General features: G+C 53.0%; 1 protein-coding gene across 1 annotated transcript in view; it reads right to left on the bottom strand.

Moving 5' to 3' along the window:
* LOC115837296 (probable cation-transporting ATPase 13A4) overlaps positions 1-20,212 on the bottom strand; it is a 151,393-nt gene that overhangs the window by 129,358 nt on the left and 1,823 nt on the right. Inside the window, exons 4-6 of the mRNA XM_030822807.1 lie at positions 19,394-19,510; positions 14,509-15,211; positions 13,979-14,056 (exon numbers count right to left, since the gene is read on the bottom strand). Of these exons, the coding sequence (XP_030678667.1) occupies positions 13,979-14,056; positions 14,509-15,211; positions 19,394-19,510 (898 nt within the window). The remainder of the gene's footprint in view (positions 1-13,978; positions 14,057-14,508; positions 15,212-19,393; positions 19,511-20,212) is intronic.

Genomic DNA, 20,212 nt, shown 5'->3' with positions numbered 1-20,212 from the left:
CTCCCCGGGTCCGCAGATGCAAGACCCTCAAACCGGAATATCAGCTCCTCCCCCGGTCTGCGGCTGCATCATCCTCAAACCAGAACATGAGCTCCTCCCCTGGATCCGCGGCGGCAAGACCCAGAAACCAGAACAGAAGCTCCTCCTCGGGTCCATGGCTGCACCACCCTCAAACCGGAACATCAGCTCTTACCCGGGTCTGCGTTTGCACGACCCTCAAACTGGAACATCAGCTCCTCCCCGGGTCTGCGGCTGCACGACCCTCAAACTGGAACATCAGCTCCTCCCCTGGAATGCGGCTGCACGACCCTCAAACTGGAATATCTGCTCTTCCCCGGGTCTGCGGCTGCACTACCCTCAAACTGGAACATCGGCTTCTCCCCGGGTTTTCGGCTGCACGAACCTCAAACTGAAACACCAGCGACTCTCAGGGTCTGCGACTGCAAGATCCTCAAACTACAACATCGGCTCCTCTCCAGGTCTGCGGCTGCACGACCCTCAATGTAGAACATTGGCACTTCTCTGGGTCTGCAGCTACAAAACCCTCAAACAGGAACATCCGCGCCTCCACGGGTCTGCGGCTGCAAGACCCTGAAACCGGAACATCCGCTCCTCCCTGGTCCACGGCTGCAAGACCCTCAAACTGGAACGTCAGCTCCTCCCTGGGTTTGCGGCTGCAAGACCGTCAAACTGGAACATCAGCTCCTCCCCGGGTCCGCGGCTGCAAGACCCTCAAACCGGAACATCAGCTCCTCCCCGGGGCCGCGGCTGCAAGACCCTCAAACCGGAACATCAGCACCTCCCCGGGTCTGCGGCTGCACGACCCTGCAAACTGGAACATCAGCTGCCTCCCCGAGTCTGCCGGCTGCACGGCCCTCAAACTGGAACATCAGCTCCTCCCCTGGTCTGTGGCTGCACGACCCTCAAACTGGAACATCAGCTCTTCCCGGTCTGCGCTACACGACCCTCAAACTGGAACATCAGCTCCTCCCCGGGTCTGCGGCTGCACGACCCTCAAACTGGAACATCAGCTTCCACCCCGCGGATTTCGGCTGCATGAACCTCAAACTGGAACACTCTCGGCAGCTGCCTCTCACGGGCTCTCGGGTCGGGCAAGATCCTCAAACTACAACATCGGCTCCTCTCCCGGTCTGTGGCTGCACGACCCTCAATGTAGAACATTGGCACCTCCCCGGGTCTGCGGCTGCAAAACCCTCAAACAGGAACATCCGCGCCTCCACGGGTCTGCGGCTGCAAGACCCTGAAACCAGAACATCAGCTCCTCCCTGGTCCACGGCTACAAGACCTCAAACCGGACCATCAGCTCCTCCCGGGTCCGCAGCTGCAAGACCGTCAAACCGGAACATCAGCTCCTCCCCAGATCCACGGCTGCAAGACCCTCAAACTGGAACATCAGCTCCTCCCCAGGTCCGCGGCTGCAAGACCCTCAAACCGGAACATCAGCTCCTCCCCGGGTCCGTGATTGCACCACCCTCAAACCGGAACATCAGCTCCTCCCCGGGTCCGTGGCTGCAAGACCCCCAAACCGGAACATCAGCTCCTCCCCTGGTCTGCGGCTGCAAGACCCTCAAACTGGAACATCAGCTCCTCCCCGGGTCTGCGGCTGCAAGACCCTCAAACCAGAACATCAGCTCCTCCCCAGGTCTGCGGCTGCAATACCCTGAAACCAGAACATCAGCTCCTCCAAGGGTCTGTGGCTGCAAGACCCTCAAACTGGAACATCAGCTCCTCCGCGGGTCCGCGGCTTCAAGACCCTCAAACCAGAACATCAGCTCCTCCCGGGTCCGCAGCTGCAAGACCCTGAAACCGGAACATCAGCTCCTCCCCAGGTCCATGGCTGCAGGACCGTCCAACTGGAACATCAGCTCCTTCACGGGTCTGTAAGACCCTCAAACCCAATATCAGCTCCTCCCTGGTCTGCAGCTGCGAGACCCTCAAAGCAGAACATCAGCTCCTCCCCAGGTCTGCGGCTGCAATACTCCAAAACGGGAACATCAGCTCCTCCCCGGATCTGCGGCTGCAAGACCCCAATCCGGAACATCAGCTCCTCCCGGGTCTGCGGCTGCAAGACGCTCAAACCGGAACTTCAGCTCCTCCCCGGGTCCGCAGATGCAAGACCCTCAAACCGGAATATCAGCTCCTCCACCGGTCCGCGGCTGCATCATCCTCAAACCAGAACATGAGCTCCTCCCCTGGATCCGCGGCGGCAAGACCCAGAAACCAGAACAGAAGCTCCTCCTCGGGTCCATGGCTGCACCACCCTCAAACCGAACATCAGCTCTTACCCGGGTCTGTGGCTGCACGACCCTCAAACTGGAACATCAGCTCCTCCCCTGGAATGCGGCTGCACGACCCTCAAACTGGAAATCTGCTCTTCCCCGGTCTGCGGCTGCACACCCTCAAACTGGAACATCGCTTCTCCCCGGGTTTCGGCTGCACGAACCTCAAACTGAACACCGCCTCTCAGGGTCTGCGCTGCAAGATCCTCAAACTACAACATCGCTCCTCCAGTCTGCGCTGCACGACCCTCAATGTAGAACATTGGCCTTCTCTGGTCTGCAGCTACAAACCCTCAAACAGGAACATCCGCGCCTCCCGGTCTGCGCTGCAACCCTGAACGGAACATCGCCCTCCCGGTCCACGGCTGCAAGACCCTCAAACTGGAACATCAGCTCCTCCCTGGGTTGCGGCTGCAAGACCTCAAACTGGAACATCAGCTCCTCCCGGTCCGGCTGCAAGACCCTCAAACCGGAACATCAGCTCCTCCCCGGGTCCTGGCTGCAAGACCCTCAAACCGGAACATCAGCCCTCCCCGGGTCTGCGGCTGCACGACCCTCAAAGGAACATCAGCCCCCCCTCCCCCCCCTCACGAACTCAGCTCCCCCGGCTGCACGACCCTCAACTGGACATCACCTCCCCTCCCCCCCCCCCCCCCCGGTCTGCGGCTGCACGACCCTCAAATGGAACATCGCTCCCCCGGGTTTCGCTGCAGAACCTCAAACTGAACACCGCCTCTCAGGGTCTGCGGCTGCAAGATCCTCAAACTACAACATCGGCTCCTCTCCAGGTTGCGGCTGCACGACCCTCAATGTAGAACATTGGCACTCCGGTCTGCGCTGCAAAACCCTCAAACAGGAACATCCGCGCCTCCACGGGTCTGCGGCTGCAAGACCCTGAAACCGGAACATCCCCTCCTCCCTGGTCCACGGCTGCAAGACCCTCAAACTGGAACGTCAGCTCCTCCCTGGGTTTGCGGCTGCAAGACCGTCAAACTGGAACATCAGCTCCTCCCCGGGTCCGCAGCTGCAAGACCCTCAAACCGGAACATCAGCTCCTCCCCGGGTCCGTGGCTGCAAGACCCTCAAACCGGAACGTCAGCACCTCCTCGGGTCCGCGGCTGCAAGACCCTCAAACCGGAACATCAGCACCTCCGCGGGGCAGCGGCTGCAAGACCCTCAAACCGGAACATCAGCTCCTCCCCGGGTCTGCGGCTGCACGACCCTCAAAGCAGATCAGCTCCTCGCCGGGCCTGCGGCTGCACGACCCTCAAACTGGAACACCAGCTCCTCCGCTGGTCTGCGGATGCAAGACCCTCAAACCGGAACATCAGCTCCCACGGAGGTCTGCGGCTGCACGACCCTCAAATTGGAAAATCAGCGCCTCCCTGGGTCTGCGGCTGCAGGACCCTCAAACTGGAACATCACCTCCTCCCCTGGTCTGCGTTTGCACGACCCTCAAACTGGAACATCAGCTCTTCCCTGGATCTGCGGGTACACGACCCTCAAACTGGAACATCAGCTCCTCCCCTGGAATGCGGCTGCACGACCCTCAAACTGGAATATCTGCTCTTCCCGGGTCTGCGGCTGCACTACCCTCAAACTGGAACATTGGCTCCTCCCCGGGTTTTCGGCTGCACGAACCTCAAACTGAAACACCGGCGCCTCTCAGGGTCTTTGGCTGCAAGATCCTCAAACTACACCATCGGCTCCTCACCAGGTCTGCGGCTGCACGACCTCAATGTAGAACATTGGCACCTACCGGGTCTGTGGCTGCAAAACCCTCAAACAGGAACATCCGCGCCTCCACGGGTCTGCGGCTGCAAGACCCTGAAACCGGAACATCAGCTCCTCCCTGGTCCGCGGCTGCAAGAACCTCAAACCGGAACATCAGCTCCTCCAAGGGTCTGTGGCTGCAAGACCCTCAAACCGGAACATCAGCTCCTCCCCGGGTCTGCGGCTTCAAGACCCTCAAACAAGAACATCAGCTCCTCCCCGGGTCCGCAGCTGCAAGACCCTGAAACCGGAACATCAGCTCCTCCCCAGGTCCATGGCTGCAGGACCGTCCAACTGGAACATCAGCTCCTTCACGGGTCTGTAAGACCCTCAAACCCGAATATCAGCTCCTCCCTGGTCTGCAGCTGCGAGACCCTCAAAGCAGAACATCAGCTCCCCCCAGGTCTGCGCTGCAATACTCCAAAACGGGAACATCAGCTCCTCCCCGGGTCTGCGGCTGCAAGACCCCCAATCCGGAACATCAGTCCTCCCCGGGTCTGCGGCTGCAAGACCCTCAAACCGAACTTCAGCTCCTCCCCGGGTCCGCAGATGCAAGACCCTCAAACCGGAATATCAGCTCCTCCACGGGTGCGCGGCTGCACCATCCTCAAACCGGAACATGAGCTCCTCCCTGGATCCGCGGCTGCAAGACCCAGAAACCGGAACATCAGCTCCTCCCCGGGTCCTTGGCTGCACCACCCTCAAACCGGAACATCAGCTCTTACCCGGGTCTGCGGCTGCAAGACCCCCAAACCGGAACATCAGCTCCTCCCCGGGTCTGCGGCTGCAAGACCCCCAAAGCGGAACATCAGCTACTCCCCAGGTCTGCGGCTGCAACACCCCCAAACCGGAACATCAGCTCCTCCCCGGGTCTGCGGCTGCAATACTCCCAAATGGGAACATCAGCTCCTTCCCAGGTCTGCGGCTTCAAGACCCCCAAACGGGAACATTAGCTCCTCCCCGGGTCTGCGGCTGCACGACCCTCAAACCTGAACATCACTGCCTCCCGGTCTGCCACTGCACGACCCTCAAACCGGAACATCAGCTCCTCCCTGGGTCTGCGGCTGCACGACCCTCAAACTGGAACATCAGCTCTTCCCCGTGTCTGCGGTTGCACGACCCTCAAACTGGATCATCAGCTCCTCTCCGGGAATGTGGCTGCACGACCCTCAAACTGGAACATCAGCTCCTCCCCGCGTCTGCGGCTACACGACCCTCAAACTGGAACATCACCTCCTCCCTGGTCTGGGCTGCACGAACCTCAAACTGGAACATCGGCTCCTCCCCGGGTTTTTGGCTGCACGAACCTCAAACTGAAACACCGGCTCCTCTAGGGTCTGCGTCTGCAAGACCTCAGTATAGAACATCGGCTCCTCCCCGGGTCTGCGGCTGCAAAACCCTCAAACAGGAACATCCGCGCCTCCACAGGTCTGCGCTGCAAGACCCTAAAACCGGAACATCAGCTCCTCCCCGGGTCTGCGCCTGCAAGACCCTGAAACCGGAACATCAGCTCCTCCCCGGGTCTGTGGCCTGCAAGACCCTAAAACCGAACATCAGCTCCTCCCGGGTCTGCGCCTGCAAGACCCAAACCAGAACATCAGCTCCTTCCCGGGTCGCAGCTGCAAGACCCTAAACTGGAACATCAGCTCCTCCACGGGTCGCGGCTGCAATACTCTGAAACCGGAACATCAGCTCCTCCCGGTCCGCGGTGCGGACCTCAAACCGGAACACGCTTCTCCCCGGTTCTACGGCTGCAAAGACTCTCAAACCGGAACATCAGCTCCTCCCCGGGTCTGCGGCTGCAAGATCCTCAAACCGGAACATCAGCTCCTCCCCAGGTCTTCGGCTGCAAGACCCCCAAACTAGAACATCGGCTCCTCTCCACGTCTGCAGCTGCAAGATCCTCAAACTGGAACATCAGCTCCTCACCGGGTCTCCAGCTACACGGCCCTCAATCTACAACATCAATGCCTCTCCGGGTCTGCAGCTGCAGGGACCTCACGGTAGAACATCAGCTACTCCCCGAGCTAGAACACCTCTCCCACCTGGATCTCCAGCTCCACGACCCTCACACAACAGCCACACTGGCTCCTTCATTGTCTTCAGCTCCTCAACCTAAGACATCAGCGGCAGCACCGGCTCCTCCCTGGACGTCCAGCTCAATGACTCTCAGACTTAAAAGGCAGCACCTGTTGCTCCCCAAGGCCCCATCTCCACCACCCTCAGATTTGAACAGCGGTAGCACCAGCTCCTCTCCAGGTCTTCAGCCCCACGACCCTCCCGGAACAATCCCTTCTCATGAAATTCAGCAGTCAACAAAACTGCAGCTGAAGTAAATGAATAAATGTTTTGTTTTCAAATCGGTATCTCTTCTATGTTCATGAGTTAACTTTTCTACTTTCCATTAGCCTTGCAATCTACTTATGTCCAATGTGAAACAGAAACGCACCATTTGAAATCACGTTTAAAAACTTAGTAGTATTTTTACATAAAATCATCACACAGCTGTAGACGCGATCTTATTTCTCTCTCCCTGTGCAGAAGTCTTATGAAAATTCGAACTATGAATTTACTTTGAGATTCCCAGAATACACATTAATCCCAACTGCTATTCCCCTCCTTAAAATCTTTTAACATATTCCCATCACCTGAGCATAAATGCCAGCTCCCATCCACAGCCCAAAGTGCCCGGCACGGCCCTGCCCTCTGCCCTGGTCTATGGTCTCCCCTCTGAAATGCCAGCACCATCCACAGCCCACAGTGCCCAGCACAGCCCTGCCCTCTGCTCTGGCCTAAGGTCTCTCCCCTGTGCCGTTCCCTTCCTGCCAGACAGGCCTCTGTCCGTTCCTCAAACCACACAGGCTCGGGCCCGACTCCAGGCCTTTGCCCTGCTGTGCCCTCTGCCTAGGGTGCCTTTCCCGGGCTCTGCATCCTCCTCTCAACCCGCTGAGCTCCAGCCTGCTGGTCGCCCCTCAGGTGGATGAACACACGGTGTCCTCTCGCCCCGCCGGCTTTTGCACAGGCTCTTCTCTGTGCCAGACACACACCCTCTCTATCGGGGTTTAATCTCTAAATACCATTCATCCTTGGAGTCTCCACTGAAATATCGCTCCCTGCCCACCCTCCTCACTTGGACTTAACCTTGGTTAGGTTGCCAACCCCCGTGTCCTGACGCCGGGAAGCTAGATGCTCTCCTAGCACTCGGAACTTCCCAATTGCCACATTTTGCACACCCGTGGTTACTGTGTTAGGTTGGGGCACAAGTCATCGCGGTTTTTGCCATTACTATTAATGAACTGCAGCAGCGGCTCCTCCCCATTTCTTCTTTTCTTTTTTGGCCATTCCTTTTAATGACTGCTGCACCAACCTATTAGAATCATTTATATTTATCCATCCATCATCTGCCTGCCCCTCTAGAAAGGAAGCCCCATGAGAATAGAGGCCAAATCTACTCAAATCACTCCACCTTCCCAGCACATTGTTTGTCAATAATCATTTACCAACTGACTGATAGGGAAATGCCTTCACTGTTGCTGGGATGAGGCACATGACACGCCCCTTTGAAAGTCAATTCCATGGACAGTTAGCATTTGCTCTTCACTCCTGCACCCGTGGCATGGCTGGGCTTAGGCTGATCTAGTCTGGGCTTGACTGCAGGCTAAGGATGGGAACATGCCTGCTCCACACGCCTCTCATCCCGCAGCCAGAGCCGCCGTTCCCTGGGGCACGCGCATCTCGTGGGGAAAATCAAGAGCCTCAGAGGGCAGGCCTGGCAGTGCCCACACATTCCAGGCTTCTGCTTGTGCCGTGTCTGTGAAAATCTCACTGGCAGAAGCAAGTCACCCAGCCACGAGCAACACCTATGGGATGGATAAGTCCATCCACCCTCCCTCGGGCCCTGGCAAGGTTGTGGCTATGTCATACTCTTACGGGGGGAGTGAAAAATTGAGGCCCAACATTAAATCACCCATGGCAAGAAATGTCAGCCTCCGTCAGCACACTGGAATCATTCTTCATCAGCGGGTTTGCCTGACTTCTCTTTGCAATGCTGTCTGCAGGTTTAGGCCAATGCTATTCCTCATGGAGGACAGAGAAGCCTCAATGGGCCTCGTCTGTTGGGAAGAACAAGATATTAGCTTGGTGTAAAACCACCGCAAGCCCCAGGTGGCCCTTGCCCTGTGAGACAGGAGAGGGGCAGAGAACTGTGGGAATCAGGAAAGCTTGCATCCCCAGCCCCTCCCGTGCATCCCCAGCCCCTCCCCTGTGACCCCAGCACCAGCCCTCTCCTCTGCTTCCCCATCTCTGCTTTGTTTTTTCATTTTCTTTCCTTTTGTTTTTTTTTTTTTTTTTTGAGACAGGGTCTGGCTCTGTCACCCAGGCTGGAGTGCAATGGCACGATCTCGGCTTACTGCAACCTTCACCTCCAGGGCTGAAGCAATTCTCCCTCCTCAGCCTCCCCAGTGGCTGGGACTATAGGTGCATGCCACCATACCCAGCTAATTTTTTTTTTTTTTTTTTTTTGTAGAGACAGGATTTGTCATGTTGCCCAGGCTGGTCTCAAATTCCTGAGCTCAAGTAATCCTCCCACCTCAGCCTCCCAAAGTGCTGGGATTACAGGTGTGAGCCACCGAGTCCAACCTACTTTATTTTTCTCTACACTACTTGGAAACTTCTAATGTACTAAGGACACGTGTATTTTCTTTCTTTTTGGTCTTCCCTAGAACAGGAGATTAATGTGGGCAGGTATTTTTGTTGATCTCATTTATCACCCTAGCCCCAGTGCCTGGAACAGGGTCTGGCACATGAATGGTGTGTTCTAATATTTTTGATGAATAAATGAAATATCCTACAAGAGAAAGCTAGTATCTGGAACTCACCCATCAACAGAACCTAAAAGCCAAAGACCTTTAGCCTGTTTCCGCCACTGAACACACCCAACCCCGGAGGAGCCAGCAGAGGAAAAAGAGGAACAAAGGTGGGAAGGGAGCAGGTGGTGCCCACCAAGTGAGGAACCCTGAGGCTTAGGCCGAACCTGAGCTGGAGAAGGGACTAATCTAGGAACTGGGTGTGAGATTAAAGTTTAGATTTGTCTGGCCTGGATTTTGTAACACCTAAACAAAAGTTATTCTATTCTATTTTTTTTGTTTTTGAGATGGAACCTCACTGTCCCCCAGGCAGGAGTGCAGTGGCGCTATCTCAGCTCACTGCAACCTCTGCCTCCCGGGATCAAGTGATTCTCATGCCTCAGCCTCCCGAGTAGCTGGGATTACAGGCGCACACCACCATTCCCGGCTAATTTTGTATTTTTAGTAGAGATAGGGTTTCACCATGTTGGCCCCTTGGCTCACACCTGTAATCCCAGCACTTTGGGAGGCTGACACGGGCAGATCACGAGGTCAGGAGATCGAGACCATCCTGGCTAACACGGTGAAACCCCGTCTCCACTAAAAATACAAAAAATTTGCTGTGCATGGTGGCGGGTGCCTGTAGTCCCAGCTACTCAGGAGGCTGAGGCAGGAGAATCGCTTGAACTCCAGATGCAGAGGTTGCAGTGAGCCAAGATCAATGCCATTGCACTCCAGCCTCGGTGACAGAGAGAGCCTCCATCTCAAAAACAAACAAACAAACAAAAAACCTTCAAACGAATGTAAGAATTATTTTTTAAAGTACAGCTTTAAAAATGCCCCTTACAAATACATCAGTGTTATATTAAGGCAAACCCACTTCAGAAGCACAAAGTTAATTTCTTATAATTCCAAGAAACATGTGAATGTTAAAAAAAACCCAAACACCTGAAAAGGGATCAAACTCAAGATAGTTTGTAACATTTTATTGCAAAAAGAAGGGCAGAGAACAGCCTTCTTCTTCATACCTGTTCACCGCAGTAATTTTTAGCAGCTCTCCTGTGCAAAGAAGTCTAATCAATGAATCAGCGAACGGGCCACAAATACCTTCTCAGTGCGGTTTCACCTAGAATACAAGCACTCAGAAGCACAAATTTAACTGAAGTGAGAAACCCGGCCATTTTGTAGCTTCAGTTTTTCTACCAATAATACATTAATTTCTTGAAATAGCCTAATAATTTAGTTCTACTATCAAAACAGAAGCCCAATCTGGGAGAACAATTATTATACAAGTCAAACTAATTTCAATCATATTAGTATAGGAATTCAAATAGTACAGGCTAATAATTCATATTAGTAGAGGCGGGAGGATCGCTTGGGCCTAGGAGTTTGAGACCAGCCTGGGCAAGACAGTGAGACTCCATCTCTTTTTTTTTTAAATAAAGAAATTCAGAGAGGAGAAGGAAGCGGATATGTGTCTATCCAAGGACAAATTTTGTGTGTCTGTACATACAACACAATTATGAACCTTCCTCCACACAGCTCACAATCTAGTAGTGAGAGGGAACTATGAAAACATGAGCCCCCACGGTGAGGAAAAAGGCGCACATCAGAGAAAAGAAAAATGCTGCGATGATCCAATGGCAGGAGCAGCGCACATCCACTTTCTTTGTTTTTTTGAGATGGGGTTTCGCTCTGTCTCCCAGGCTAGAGTGCAGTGGCTTGATCTCAGCTCAATGCAGCCTCAACCTCCCAGGCTCAAGTGATCTTCCCATCTCAGCCTCCCAAGTAGCTGGGACTGCAGGCGTGCACCACTACACTTGTTTCGTTTTTGTAGAAACAGGCTCTCACAATGTTGCCAAGGCTGGCATCCTGAAGGGCAGGTGGGGCTTCATCCTACAGAGATGAAAGGCAGAAGAAGCTCAGAGCCCAAAGCAAAGGGGTGGAGGACAAGGGCGTCTTCAGAACAGAGTGGCTCGGCTGAGACATCCAGTAGGATGCCACCAGGCAGAGGTGCGGTGGAGAAACAGGGCCACGGGGTGAATGCTCACACGTGAGGAGCAAACCACCACAGAACACGACAGAAACACGGTGTACTAAATCAGGCTTCAAATCGCAGCCCTGCAACTTGAGAGCTACCACAGGTAACCCAGAAAGGGAGCAGGGACAGCACCGCCCACTGCCTGAGGCTACGAGATGGACCAGAAACCTGTGCTTACTAACAACCTGCCTTATTCCAGAAGGAATTCAGGAAACACAAAGACACTCACAGTACAGCAAAATAAAGTAACTGTGAATCATGTTGGCTGAGGAGAAAGTGAAGAGTCTAAGACTGTGTCATACAATTTACCTCTAAACTCTCGTTACTGGCGAGCCACCAATCTGACTTAAAATTTTCTAGCAGCTAAATTGAAGAGGAAAATGTAATCAGGCAAACGGTTTATAAGATGTAAATAAAACAGAACAGCCACCACAGTTGCTGAGAAGACGCGCAGCTCCAGCTCCAGGAGAAACAGGGTGGCCATCTCCTGGGGCTGCCCCGCAGCAGGCATGTGAGCCCCAAAGCCAGCGTCTCTCAGGGTGAACCGTGACTACGGGCTTCATGGGGCCACATGCCTCCAGCACAAGCTGAGGAAATCTCCCAGGGCAATTCAAGGAACAGGGTCTCACAATGTTGCCCAGGCTGGTCTCAAACTCCTGGGCTCAAGCGATACCCCTGCCTCAGCCTCCCAAAGTGTTGGGAGGTCAGACGTGAGCCACTGCACCTGGCCACTGCACGCATTTTATAGAGGAGGGCTCTGCATCCTGAAGGGCGGGTGGGGCTTCATCCTGCAGAGATGAAAGGCAGAGGAAGCTCAGAGCCCAAGGAAAAGGGGGGCGCCTAAGTAAAGTGACTCCATTGGGGCCACGGTGAGAGGGTCCCGATACACAGCTTGGGTTAAGCCAGACACTGATTTCAAAGTATCTCAGGAATGGTGGACTCAGCACCTGTCAGGCAATTCTCTCTCTCAAGCAGGCTCCTGGTAGATATTTAGTACCAGCTGAAATCAAGATGATGTTCTGACTGACACTTGCTGATGGTTAAAGAGCTACATATGCTTTGAGGACCAGCTGAACTGGGGCAGGACTAACACCGTCTGGTGAAAATACGGGAACCCAAACACACACGTCAGAGCAGGAGGTGTCTCCCCCGAACCCCAAACAATAATGCTGACCTTGGATTTGGGTTAAGCGCCTAGCCCAGCGGTGTGAGTGTTCAGTACGTGGAAACCATCATCACCATCATCAGGTAATGGAAACCATCAAAGCTTGAGCTGGCCTCTTAGCCAAGAATAGTGGTAGTGTATTAGCTACTACTAATACTCGCAGCTGACAATTACTGAGCACTTGCTCTGTGCCAGGAATCACCGGAAGCACCTCGCATGCATTTCCTCAATATTCCCTCCCAGTAACGGCGAGGACACAAACCTGGTAGAGCCAGGACTGGAATCCAGGCAGGCCCCAAGCACTCCAGTGGAGCCTGCCAAGGTGGGCAGGCTATCATGCTAATGAGGTCCAGTATTTGACCACCACTCCTAGTTGAGCAAGTATGACAGAAAACCTAAAATCTAAAAATTTGAGCAAATGCATAAAAAGCAGGCTGTTAAAATAGATCATAAATCTTGCATCACTCACTGGAAAACCACTCAAAATAAATGTCTCTGAGACATGGCCTCTGAGGAGGGCACTCCGTGTGGCTCGTATCACCCTGGTGACAAACCACTTGAACCTGGGTGGTCATCTGACCATATTTAACAGATGATGCACAGAGCCATTTGCATCCACTGTGTTCAACATTTAGGAAGTTTTAAGCTAAGATTTGCCAAATTGTAGCCTACTGGATTCCAGGTTCTCTTGACATCTCTAGTAGCCACGTCTTGCACTTCCCGAGTATAAATGAACTGAGATGCAAATAAAAAAAGGAGGATTTAAGAATAATGAGAAGAGAAAAATCAAGAAAGCACAATCACTGGCGTAGAGATAACAGAATTTCTGAATTCCCTGAAAACAATCTATATAAATGCATGTGAAATAATACACCAGCATCTGTGGCCCACACGTCACATATTAGGAACTGATGTCATAAGGTAAACATGTTACTCTGAAAACACAAATCCTCACAAATCATTAGGCAGTAAGGCTGAATCCAGCACCCCCCACCCACAGCGCAGTGAGGCAGTGTCTAGCAGCCGTAGTGCTCCCCGTGCCCCAGGTCCAGTCTCTGGCAACATCAGATACTTCCCACGAATAACGAGGATCCTTTCAACATTTTCACATCATCTCAAAACTGACCCCATTTCTAGCTTAAATGGCACGGATCTGGAAAGGCAAACTATACACAGAATCAGAAAAGATGACTGCCCCTGAGGGATTACAGAAAAAGCAGCAGTCAGGTGTTCAATGAAGTAAAATGTATCCAATGATAGCTCAGGGGAGGGGGATTAATTGAGCTGAAATTGGCAAGAACGTAACTCCAGGGAGCTCACAACAGGCAAGGACCCGGATTTCCCGCTGCCTGAACGCCCAGTATTCGCACACTGATAAGAACACCTCCCCATAACTCCCCTGCCAGCACCTCCAACACCCCCAATCCTTTCCCCAGGAATCCAGTCCCAGTTTCTGCAGTTCCTGTAACAGCCACGTTCCCACACAAATGCTGCCTGATCTCCCCAAGCCCTCCAACAATCACCCCCCAGTGCCCTCGAAGGTCTATTCAGAGAAGTCACCAAGATGCAGTCACCGAGGAATTCAAGGACCTCCAACCTACCAAAAGGCTTTCGGCTGTACAGAGCTAACCTTCCTATTCCCCTCCCAAGCTTACAGCCTAGTTTTCATTTCTCAAGAAGCCTTTCCCCGCGCTCACGCACGCAGTTGTTAGCTGGCTGGGTGAGGCACTCCAAGCAGTAACAGCGGTAGCCGCAAAATAAACCAGAAGCATCTCCACCATGAAGCAGTAATAATAATTTGTCTTAATGATTCCTTTGTCCTTGGAAAATCAGCTTCAGAAAGAAAGTTACCCACTGTGAGCAGGGCAGGCTCGCGGCTTCTCGGTCTGGAGGCCCAGGTCCCACTGGCCCACTCACCATCGGAGGCAGCTTGCTAAGCTCGGTGTCCATATCACTCCACTGCTGTCTTTATCAGCCCTACAACATCAAGACCAAATAAGCTGGTGATCGAAAGTTCAGGAAAAGCAAAACAAACGTCTCCTGTCAACCCTGCACCGACTCTGGAAGGCTCCCTCCTGGAACCTCCGCCTCTCCCACCCCGCTGAGGAGTGCTGGGGAATCAGGGAAGTGCCCCAGGAGCCGACGTCCAAGTGTGGTCTTCCCCTAAGAGGCCAATCATCTTTCTCTCTTTTCCCGCCTCAATCCTTCCCTTCCTTCCCCTCCTGGCCTGTCTGAATTCGCATTTGTACCAGTTTCCCTTTTTCACAAACAAGAAAAGATTCCCTCAGATTACTAAGCCATTCCCTGGCCATGAGTTACTACAGTTTTGGTCATTCATTCAGTGGAAAAGCGACAAGGGACAGAAGGCGCCGCCATAAAGGTCACTTGGCCCAACCAGACGCCAGGTCGCTGCTTCTTCCTTGGCTGCTGACATTTTAACAGCGGCCCAGGCGGTCTGTTTCCGCTTTCCCCAAACAAGCACCCTGGAGACCCTCCCCCTGGCGGCTCCTGAGGCGAGAAAAAGGGCCTAGCCCAGGAGCCGGTGGCCACGACATCGGTCTGCAGTGGCTGCACTCTGCACCTTAGGAAGGGCCCGACGCACAGGACAGGGACCGGGCAGGAGGCAGGGACGGCCACAGGAGACCGGGCAGGGGACGGGGGAGACTGCGAGGGACCTGGCAGGGGATGGGGGTGGCCGCGGGGGTCGGGGCAGGGGTCAGGGGCGGCTGAAGCGGAGGCGGGGGGTGCCAGGGCAGTGCCAGCCGGCACCTCTGGAAGACGTTCCACAGGAAGCTCTGTTCTGGCAGCGCCCCGCCCGGGGCCAGGGCGGTAGGAGTATGTGGCCAAGGGCCGAGGCGCGCGGCTGGGCTGAGGCGCCTGCGGCAACGGGAGACCTCTCAGGGCGGCTCCGCTTCCGCCTCTGTCGGGGGCGGGGCCTGGCGTTACTGCCGTTTCGGGCGCAGGAAATGCGCGTTGTCCGGGATCGTCCCGCGCAGACCAGCTGCGGGCGGGGCCGGGAAGGCGCTTGGAGAAAATGTCCTGCGCAGCGACCCGGGACAGGCAATGATGGAGCAGGGATTTAGTTTGCCTTTTAGTTCGTGTATAAAGAGAAGTTTTGACGTGAATATGATTCCCGCTAACAGTCGGAAACTCTGGGCGGGACGCGGTAGCTCACACCTGTGATCCCTGCGCTTTGGAAGGTGGAGGCGGGCGGAGCTCTTGAGCCCAGCAGTTGGGACCAGCCTGGGCAGCGTGGCTAGACCCCATCCCTACAAAAATTACAAAAAGTAGTCGGGCGTGGTGGCGGGCTCCTGTGGTCCCATCTACTCCGTGGGCTGAGGCGGCAGGATCGCCTGAGCCTGGGAGCTGGAGGCTGCAGGGAGCCGAGATCACGGCAACTCCAGCCTGGTGGACAGCGAGACTCTGAAAAAAAAAAAAAAAAAAAACACACACACACAAAAAAACAGGCCGGGTGCGGTGGCTCACGCCTGTAATCCCAGCTACTCGGGAGGCTGAGGCAGGAGAATTGCTTGAATCCGGGAGGCGGAGATTGCAGTGAGCCGAGATCAGGCCATTGCACTCCAGGCCTGGGCAACAAGAGCAAAACTCCGTCTCAAAAAAAAAAAGGCAAATCACAATTCGGGTGGGAAAGGCAGTGTGCAGCGTTCTCTGTTGTCTGTTCCACCCTGAAAAGCTTCTCTCTTTTAGGTTTAACCTGCTCCCCCACGCTCTGCATCAGCGCTGCCCTGGACCCCATGCAGTTGGAAACACTGGGCGCCTTTCTGCGGGGCCCCTTCCCGCCCCAGTGGTGGTGCAGCCCTGCCTCCCCCGAGACAGCACTGCCTTCGTGCTGGACACAGTTCTACCGTGGAGCCTGGAGTGCCTGTAGCACAAATCCCCAGAATTGGGAAGTGTCCAGCTTTGGGCCACTGTGATCCCTGGGTCTTTCCCGCGCGCGTAGTCTCGTTCTGCCTTCCACGTCAGTCCTGTGTCCTGTACTCCGGTTCAGGATACTACAGTTATTCTCATTACTTCATGGGGTTATTCCAGCTTTTCAGGTTCTTCAGTGCCTCATCCCATGAATGCTAACTTTTTTCATCCTCATAGTTCTAGGGTTGTCTCTGAATTTTCACCCAGTTGCCTACCAAGATGTTGTCTGTGTCTACTGCAGGGGGCGGTGCAGGTCTGAATATCTTACTCACGGCTCACCTTTTTGGTGCCTTTGAACCGTGTTAGGAATTACCCACATCTTCTCTCTGGGCAATATTCTACTTTTTATCTTGACCCAATTATTTTACTTCTTTGGTGTGTCCTTTCTCCTAACACATACGGGTTCACTTTGAAACCTTGAAACTCACATTTACAAAACATTTTCAATATGAAGCATCGTTCCATGACTCATTAGTGGAGTTCCATCAACATTTACATTTCCAGACCACCCACTGCCCAGTGGTTTTCTTGGTCTCAGTACTCATGAAAACGGTCTGAAGGTTTATTTTGGGTTCCTAAGTAGTAGACACACACACAACACTGCCTGTCAGTTATTTCTCGGAAACTAAATCAGCCCTCCTGTTGCCATCCTATCATGCTTCAGGGGTGCCTGTGCTAGTTTTTAATTCTTTGTCCTAACACAAATATTTGCTCAAACGCCTGTATTAATACTTCCTCTTAGTTTACAAAAGGATTTACTTTCTTACTGGTTGGGATGAAGCTGCCTGAGGTTGCCACCTGTTATTTTTCCTTCATTTATTGGACCATGTCATCCCATTACATGTCTGCCATGGAGGTTTTCAAGCTGTGGTCCCTGGACATGTTAGAAATGCAAATTCTCAGGCCGAACCAGGACTGAATAGGAAGATCTGGGGTAGGGTCCCCCCAGGACTGAATCAGAAGATCTGGGGTAGGGTCCCCCCAGGACTGAATCAGAAGCTCTGGGGTGGGGTCCCTCCAGGACTGAATCGGAAGGTCTGGGGTAGGGTCCCCCCAGGACTGAATCGGAAGATCTGGGGTGGGGTCCCCCAGGACTGAATCAGAAGATCATGGGTGGGGTCCCCCAGAACTGAATCAGAAGATCGGGGGTGGGGTCCCCCTCAGGACTGAATCAGAAGATCTGGGGTGGGGTCCCCCCAGGACTGAATCGGAAGGTCTGGAGTGGTGTCCCCCCAGGACTGAATCGGAAGGTCTGGAGGAGGGTCCCTCCAGGTGATTCTGTTACACAGGTTAGAGAACCACAGCATTAGGGGTGGCAATTTGACAATTCTTTTTTTTTTTTTGAGACAAAGTCTCGCTCTTGTTGCCCAGGCTGGAGTGCAGTGGCACACTCTCGGCTCACTGCAATCTCCGCCTCCCGGGTTCAAGCGACTGTCCTGCCTCAGCCTCCTGAGTAACTGGGATTACAGGCACCCACCATCATGCCTGGCTAATTTTTTGTGTTTTTAGAGATGGGGTTTCGCTATGTTGGCCAGGCTGGGACAATTCTTAAACTGTCATTCTTTACTCACTTAATTTGCAGGAATTCTTCTGTAAAGAACTTTTCCTAATCAACAAGGTTTCCCTGAATTGCAATTTGTACAGAAAAGGCAGGATAATCACTGATCTTCCTTCAAGTGTCCATTCCCAGTGTTAGAGTTAGTGCCCTAGGTACCTCCAAGAGTGACCAATTACATGTGTTTGTTTGGCTGGTTTTGACTTTGAAAGCATCACTATGAATTCCTGGTTTTCATGTATTAGAGACCACTTTCTAGGTGCTTGATGTGTATACTGCTACTGGGGCAGAGCTAGGAAATGTGTCTACGTGAAAGAACAACAAATGAGTTCACGCTTATATTTCTATTTCAAATTTAGTATATGGTTTTACACCTTTTTCTCAGAAAAATCTTTTTTTATTTTTTGAGGTAGAGTTTTGTTCCTGTTGCCCAGGCTGGAGTGCCGTGGCACAGTCTCGGCTCACTGCAATCTCCGCCTCCTGGTTCAAGCAATTCTCCTGCCTCAGCCTCCCAAACAGCTGGGATTACAGGCACCTGCCACCATGCCCTGCTAATTTTTGAATTTTAGTAAAGATAGGGTTTCACCATGTTGGCCAGGCTGGTCTCGAACTCCTGGCCTCAGGTGATCTGCCCGCCTCGGCCTCCCAAAGTGCTGGGATTACAGGCATGAACCACCGCACCTGGCCAGAAAAATCTTAGTTTTAACATTAACATAATTAGTTATTAGCTTTAACTCCCACCCCACATAATTTCAAAGGATTAATTCCAATAAGACAAGTAACAAGGAGACGATTGATTGAAATTTAGGATTTAGTGGCTCTATTTGTCTTTAGACTATGGCTCACTAAATCTGCACACTTGAAGTGCTGTGTTCTAGCGATGCTCTGATGACACATGAAGTAATAGGCGGCGTGACTCTCACCAGCCTGATGTGCAGCTGGGCTGCAGAACCCCGTGATGCTGCCTAGCCCAGCCAGCCCCAGGTCACTCCTCAGACTCAAACTCGATTCTGACACCACCAGCACCTGGGTCTCCAGTATTTTATTATACTTAAAATATAATAAAAAAATTAAAAACACGCAAAGAGTCAATAACAGTTAATACAATCTTGAGGAAGAGCAAAGTCAGAGGACTCTCACTATTGAGTATTGTGCCTTCATTTAAAGTTACAGTAAATAACACAAGGTGGGACTCTTGAAACAAACATAGACCAATGGAACAAATAGAGGCTCCAGAAACTGACACAGATAAATTTGATTTATGCCAAAATTAGGAACTTCTGTTCTGCACTAGCATGGCTAAGATGAGAAAGGCAGAAATACCAAATCATAGCCTAACTGTGGAGCAGTGGGAGCTGGGGTGCCTGTGAGGGGGTCCTGCAGCTGGACACAGGGGACTCAGGGAGGCAGTGACCCAGCGATGCAGCCCCTAGCACATGCCCAACAGAACTGTGTATGTAAATTCACCCAAGATGAGCATCTGAATGTTCACAGCAGGTGTATTCATCGCCCCAAACTGAAGACGGTCCAGACGTCCATTGACAACAGAATGGATGAATAAACCGTGGTGTGTTCACGGGACAGAATCCAACAAGGCAGCAACAGTAAACAAGCCTCAGGTGCAGCCACAACAGGGTGAGGCTGGCGTGATGCTGGCAGGAGGCTGGCGTGATGTGGGTGTGATGCTGGCGTGATGCTGGTGGGAGGCTGGCGTGATGTGGGTGTGATGCTGGCATGATGCTAGGAGGAGGGAGGGCACCGGTGCCTCTTGCCGGGGCCACGTACATGGAATTCAGAACTGGGCAGTGCCAATTGGCATCCGGGTCAGGACTGTGGTCCCCGCAGGGGTCAGGTAGCTGCTCCACAGAGGGAGTTGCCAGGGTCCTGTCTTTGATCTCAATCCTGGTTACATAGCCAGAACCAGAAAGCGTCTGAGACAGGGCTTCATTAGTTTAGAAATTTATTTTGCCAAAGGTAAGGACATTTCCGAAAAAGAGGAACACAAAACCACAGGAACAATCTGTGGTCCCTGCCTCTATTCAAAGACAATTTTGAGGGCTCTGAACTGTAAAGAGGAAAAGTGGGTTGGAGGGGAAAGAGGGAGGGTGTGGCCCCGTTATGGAATCCAGTCCCTGCCTTTATCCAAAGACGATTTTGAGGGCTCTGAATTGTAAAGGGGAAAAGTGGGCTGGAGGGGAAAGACGGAGGGTGTGGCCCCGTTATGGTGTTGCAAGAGAAAGAGAGCAGGCAGGGGGTTGGCCCATGACGTGTCCCTTTTGAGCTCATTACCTTGGCACTTTATGGAGAGCAGCTACTGGTGGAGATGCTCTTATCCATAGCCCTCTGCTTAGGAACAAAAGGAAAGGCCACTTCTTGCATGATTCAGCTTCCAGTTTAAGTTTTTCCTTTTGGCAGAGTGCACTGGGGTCCCAAGATTTTATCATCCTTTCACACAGCTTTGTTCACAAAACTTACTGAGTTACATACTATTTGTCACAAGCCATAAAACTTTTCTTAAAACACAACGATGTTATAAAAACAGTCCCAGCCGGGCGCAGTGGCTCACACCTGTAATCCCAGAACTTTGGGAGGCTGAGGCAGGAG

Source organism: Nomascus leucogenys, chromosome 11 (assembly GCF_006542625.1).
Source record: "Nomascus leucogenys isolate Asia chromosome 11, Asia_NLE_v1, whole genome shotgun sequence".
NCBI classification, from domain to species: Eukaryota; Metazoa; Chordata; class Mammalia; order Primates; family Hylobatidae; genus Nomascus; species Nomascus leucogenys.
This window is presented reverse-complemented; position numbering and strand designations above follow the sequence as displayed.